General features: G+C 37.5%; 1 protein-coding gene across 1 annotated transcript; it reads right to left on the bottom strand.

Annotated features, from left to right (window-relative positions):
• Positions 1-289: 289 nt before the first annotated feature.
• On the bottom strand, positions 290-4,163 carry LOC109613775 (uncharacterized). Its single transcript, XM_059127407.1, has 3 exons — positions 4,140-4,163; positions 1,679-1,882; positions 290-1,570 (listed from the first exon to the last, which is right to left on the bottom strand). The coding sequence occupies exons 1-3, from the start codon at positions 4,161-4,163 to the stop codon at positions 290-292; spliced, it is 1,509 nt and encodes a 502-aa protein (XP_058983390.1).
• Positions 4,164-6,000: the final 1,837 nt, after the last annotated feature.

Genomic DNA, 6,000 nt, shown 5'->3' with positions numbered 1-6,000 from the left:
ATAGATCTGAAATCCTGAAATTTGATATAGATATCACTGTTGCTGTCTCTGGTTAAGGTATGAAGCTGGAGGAAGTCATGTTCAGTCTTTAATGACACATAATTTTCAAACCCTCATCTGTACAAAATTAAAAAAGACTCATTTCAAATTAAAGAAAACATTTTATTTTTTAACGAATTTAATATTGGCAAAGCCAATTTTAAACAAAACCGAAAAAATAGATCTATTTTTTTAGAACTAAATAACAATTGCAAATTTCAAAAAAATGTAAAATTTTTCATTGATCAATTTACAATTTCAATTTGCGTACAGTCTTGTAACCTTCATCGGTGAATTGTTCCGAATCGACATATTTGGGTTCGGGACGTTGAGGGGCGACCAAATCCTCGAGACGGGGTGCAGGTGGGGTGATAATGTGAGGCTTTTCAGCATTCGACTCTTCGGGTGGCAAATACGAGTTTTGAGGTTGTTTTTCCGGCTGGGGAGGGAGATACGATTTTTTGGGTGTGGGTGGCAAATAATCCTTGTTGGGCTTGGCAACTGTGGGTTCCTGTTTAACCGGTGCTGGAGGTAGTTCAACAGTTCGGGATGGTGGAGGAATATAGGTTTTCTTGGGTGTGGCGGGGGCAGTTTCTGTTGGTGGAAGGTACTCCTTTTTGGGAGCAATGGGCGCTACGGGTGTTTTTACTGGAGGAAGATAAGATTTTTTGGGTGCAATTGGTGCAGAGGTTTTTGATGGTGGAAGATATGACTTTTTGGGGGTAACTGGTGCAGGGGCTGCTGTTGGTGGTGGTAGGTATGCCTTCTTGGGGACAACAGAGTCGGTTGTTTTGGGTGGTGGAAGGTATGACTTCTTGGGAGCAGGTGCTGGTGTTGTTGGTGGTAAGTAGCTCTTTTTGGGTTCAACTGGGGCACTTGGCGGGGGAATGTATGTTTTCTTGGGTTCAGCTGGTGGAATATATGTATTCTTAGGAGCAGGAGGTAGATAGGTCTGTTTAGGTTCGGCTGGTGGCAGATGGGTCTTTTGTGGAGCTGGTGGAATATAGGTTTGTTTGGGTGCAGGTGGAAGGTAGGTTTGTTTGGGTTGAGCTGGTGGTAGGTAGGTTTGTTTGGGTTCAGCTGGTGGAAGGTAGCTTTGTTTGGGCTGAGCTGGTGGCAAGTGCATTTTCTGTGGGGCTGGAGGAATGTAGGTTTGTTGAGGTGCCGGGGGAAGATAGGTCTCTTTGGGAGCCATAACTGTCATAATAGGAGTCAATTTCATGGGAGGCAAGTAGTTGTTTTGTGGCTTAGGAGCAGGAGCCGCTTCCATAGGTGGCACGAAATTGTTGTGAGGTTTAGGGGCGGACACCGTTTCCATGGGAGGTAAGTAATTGTTGTTTGGTTGAGCCACAGGGGCTGGAGCTGGACCATGTACGTGAATAGCTGATGGCACAAAATTATTGTTAGGTTGAACCATGGGCTCTGAAGGAACGTATGAGGGCAAGGGGATGGAAACATCTGGTTGGGGTTGGTGTTGCTGTTCGTGATGATGTTGGTGCTGGTGTTGTTCATGTTGATGTTGATGTTGTTGCTGGTGTTGTTCATGATGATGTTGCTGCTGGTGTTGTTCATGGTGATGTTGCTGGTGTTGTTCATGATGATGATGTTGTTGTTGTTGTTGCTGATGCTGTTGTTGTGCCATCAGATTATGTTGATGCATGTGGGCGGGAGGAACATACGTATTCATGGGAGTTGCGGGTGGAAAAAAGCTATTCGTAGGCAATTGAATAGAAATGGATGGTACCACCGAAAACATTGGCTCAGGTTGGGGATAGTTGTAGCCCAAGTGGGAGACATCTGCCGTAACAACGGCCACCACGGCCACGAAGAACAACAATGAATTCTGCAATACAAGTTTGCAAAAAAAAAAAAAAAAATTCTTTATTAAAAATAAATTTAAACAAATAAAACCGAAAAAATTACCATCTTTTGATTGCTATCTCTCTGAGGTGTAAGAGATGAATAATACCCGACTATGGCCTATGTTTGCTTTTTATATTTTCAGCCATTTACAAATTAATTGCAACGATGGGCCCATGTTCGAAATCATTTGGCGTCTCATTGATGAATTGCTCCCGTTTCCATGGATAAATTACTTCCGAGATTTGGAATGTGCCAGACCACAGCATCACGCTCCTTTCGTCTCTCATTAGCTCAGATGACCCTGAACTTGATATTATTGCCAATTATTTTTAGAGTTTGCAGCAAATTGTTAAATTGTATTTCAAATAATATTGAGGATTGGTAATATTTTTTATGTGTTTTTTTTTTTCTTCTTTTTTTTTGGAACATGGTAATGATATATCCCACATACTGCTTGGGCAGAGTAATGAATGAATGAGTTTCATCAATGAAACCACTTGGCCGATATAATTAGTTTGGAGTTTCACGCCACTTCCAAGCGTTTATCTCATTAATTGGTTTTCTTGTCGTAGGTAAGTGTTGTTTGTTGCAGCGTGTTAAAAAAGCCCTGTTAAAGTTAATTAGTTTTTTTTTTAATTGGCAACTTCAATTCAATGCGTGTCAAATAGAGTACCAGTTTTTTCTTCATTATACAAAACATATTTAAACCCATATGACCGGCCTAAATGTATGTTAGTAAATAAATGTGGGTTATAGGTGTTAGAGTGGCTATGACCTTTTGTGTTTTTTATACCCTCAGCCATATGGCTAGAGAGGGTATATATCATTTGATACGGTCAAAACGTGCCTAGTCGAAATAACGGCTTTAGACCCTAGGTCTCTTTGGACCAAATCCGTTTCAGAACATTTGGAGTCGATCTAGCGATGTCCGTCCGTCCGTCTGTCTGGCTGGCTGGTGCGCACGATAACTCTCGCAGGGAGTATCCGATTTCATCCAAACTTGGTACATCGTAATATTTTAATCAAACTTAGATCAAGTTCGGAGATGGGCAAAATCGGTCCACTCCTTCTGGTACCTCCCCCACAAAAGTTCGAAATTTTCAAAAAATGTTCTACTGCACAGAAAGAAAAAGGATAATCCGATTTTGCCCCAACTTTGCAAATCCTAATATTTGCGTCAGTGTGAGGTCAGGTGTGAAAATGGAAAATATCGGTCCACTCCATTAAGTACCTCCTCCACAAATGGTAAAAATTTTGAATAATTACAACTCTGATAAAATGTGATGTAAGTGACCGATTGTCTTAAGATTTTACACATCCCAATATTTATATTAACCCAAGGTCTGGTGTTAAGATGGAATATATCGGTACTCTCCTTCTGGTACCTCCCCCACATAAGGTCGAAATTTTCAAAACATATAATTTTTTGCACGGAAAGAAAAAGAATAATCCGATTATGCTCCAACTTTGCAAATCCTAATATTTGCATCATTGCTAGGTCTGGTGCGAAAATGGACAATATCGGTCCACTCCTTCTGGTACATCCCCCACAAAAGGTCGACATTTTGAATATCCATAAAACGCGAAATTAACATCGGATTGCATTTAGACTTGGCACATCTGAAATTTCTATCAACACTGGATCTGTTAAAAAAAAAAAAAAAAAAAAAAAAAAAAAAACGGTGGAGATCGGACCATTCCTCTTGCTACCTCTCCCACAAACGGGCAAAGTTTTGAATAACCAAAACGTTTATAAAATCCGAAATAAGCATCAGGTTATCTTTATATTTCACACATCCCATTATTTCCGATCCGTTGTGAAGATGGGATATATCGGTTCACTCCTTCTGGTACCTCCCCCACAAAGGCTCAAAATGTTGAATATCCATGAAGCTCATAAAAAGCGAAATTGACATCCGATTTTATTCAAGACTTGGAAGATCCCAAAATTTCCATTAACACAACACAGTCCAAACCTAGCACGTTGCAATATTTATATCACATTTATTTAGGTCTGATACGAAATGGCCAATATTGGCCATAAGGGGCTTAACATTTGAATAATCATAGCAGAAGTCAAAATATTTTTAAATAATCGAGCATTGGCTGTCGGCAAAACCGACCGATACTTTTTTACTTGTTTTTTTTTTTTATTTCTTTGGCTGATTTTGATTAGAATGTAATCCTTACAACTTAAAGTAATCCTTAACTTAACTTTTGGATACTAATTAATTTACAATCCACAAATATTCAGTATCCATGTTACTGGTCAAAACCTCAGCTTGATTCTGAATTAGGTCAAAACATTACCAGTTGTAGGCGTAGGTGCCCATAAGCCAACCATTATTTGGGTTATTTTAGAATCAAACCCATTTTGTAAATTATTCATTTATTTGTTTCCATTTAATACTGGCGAATACTTCCTCAGACACTACGTTAAGATTTTAATTATAAGTAAATTTTAGTGTGCCAAACTTCGTATGTCAAAAGAAATATCTTATACTAGCAATTCATGTTTTTCCAAGATTTTTTAACCAAAACTTTATATATCGTACTAAATATTCATATTCATTCAAGGTTTTGCATTACATTCAAATTTTCCTTTTTCGAAAAAAATAATGGGAAAATTTTTAACTTTTTCCCCAAAAACTCTTCAAAATTCTTTATAACCGAGGAGGAAATTAGTAAAACCAAAACTATTAAAACCTCTCCCTATGTACACCGTAGCAACCTACAATGACCTCAATAACAAATTTCAGGATTCAAGCTCTATCACTTCACTCAATACCAAATCTAGTAGCACTTATTTCCCTACACCACATAGTGGTAAGGGTATTGGTGCATTTATATGTAACATGAAGAAGACATAGATCCATAGTTACTTTCGATTTATGCATGTTAGTGGATTTTTGTGAACAAAATACAATTTGCATTTATTATCCGATTGATATGCAATTTTCCAAACAATATTTATTTGGCCCAAGGACGAACCCTATTGAATTTGGGCGAGAATTTCGGTTCAAATTTAAATATAGCTCCCATATATATCATCAGTCGATTCGCGTTAATTGTGCTCCAAATGTCCAATTTAAGTCCAAATAATCTGAAATTTGCACATCCGACCGTATTAAATTTAAAAAAAGTACATCAAATTTAGAGAAATTCGCTTCATGTATAGCTATAGCTCCCATATATATGTTTCATCCGATTTGGTGTTTAAGTCCCTTACATTCGTATTATGCGCTTCGAAAGAATAATATTTGGTACCAGATATCAGATAAAGCCCAGAAATACCTCTGCCAAATATTATCAAGATCGCATTATATTTGGATATAGCTTCTTTATCCGATTTCAAATGGACTGAATTTTGACACATCCGACTGAATTAAGTTTAGAAGCAAGTGTTTTAAATTTGGTGAAAATCGGTTGAAATATAGCTATAGATCTCATATATGTTTAATCCGATTTGGTGTCCCTCACATGAGTAATATGCACTCACAGCAATGATATTCGATACCGGGCATCAAATACTGCTTAAAAATACCGGTGCAAAATTTTAACGAAATCGGTTCAGATTTTTATGTAGCTTCGATATACATCTTCATCCGATTTTCAGCTCAAATTGAATAGAATTTTTCATATTCAACCGAATTTTTCTATTTTGTGAAACTCGGTCCGGTGTATTGCTCCAATAATTATTCCGTTTGTAACACCTCGAAATATACATTTTAGACCCCACAAAGTATATATATTCTTGATCAGCATAAAATTCTATGTCGATTCATCGATAATAACGGTAAAACGGTAATTTTAAGATTTTAACAGAATTTTTAACGGATTTTATTTCTTTAAAAATTGCAAAAATCGTTTCAAATGCTGGATGGTATTGAAAGATGGGCCCGACCGAAATTACAGCTTTTTTTTTTTGAGTAGATCCACGAATCCAACATAAATTTTTGTATCCGACAGAAAGAGTCAGAAGGAGAAATATTTACAATTATTCTATGTATCTAGATATAATCGCTAAATATCCAATGCCCAATTCCAATGTCCAATGACCAAATCTAAAGTTAAGCTTCTGGTCAACCCTAATCTCTA

Source organism: Musca domestica, unplaced genomic scaffold (genome assembly GCF_030504385.1).
Source record: "Musca domestica strain aabys unplaced genomic scaffold, Musca_domestica.polishedcontigs.V.1.1 45, whole genome shotgun sequence".
NCBI lineage: Eukaryota > Metazoa > Arthropoda > Insecta > Diptera > Muscidae > Musca > Musca domestica.
This window is presented reverse-complemented; position numbering and strand designations above follow the sequence as displayed.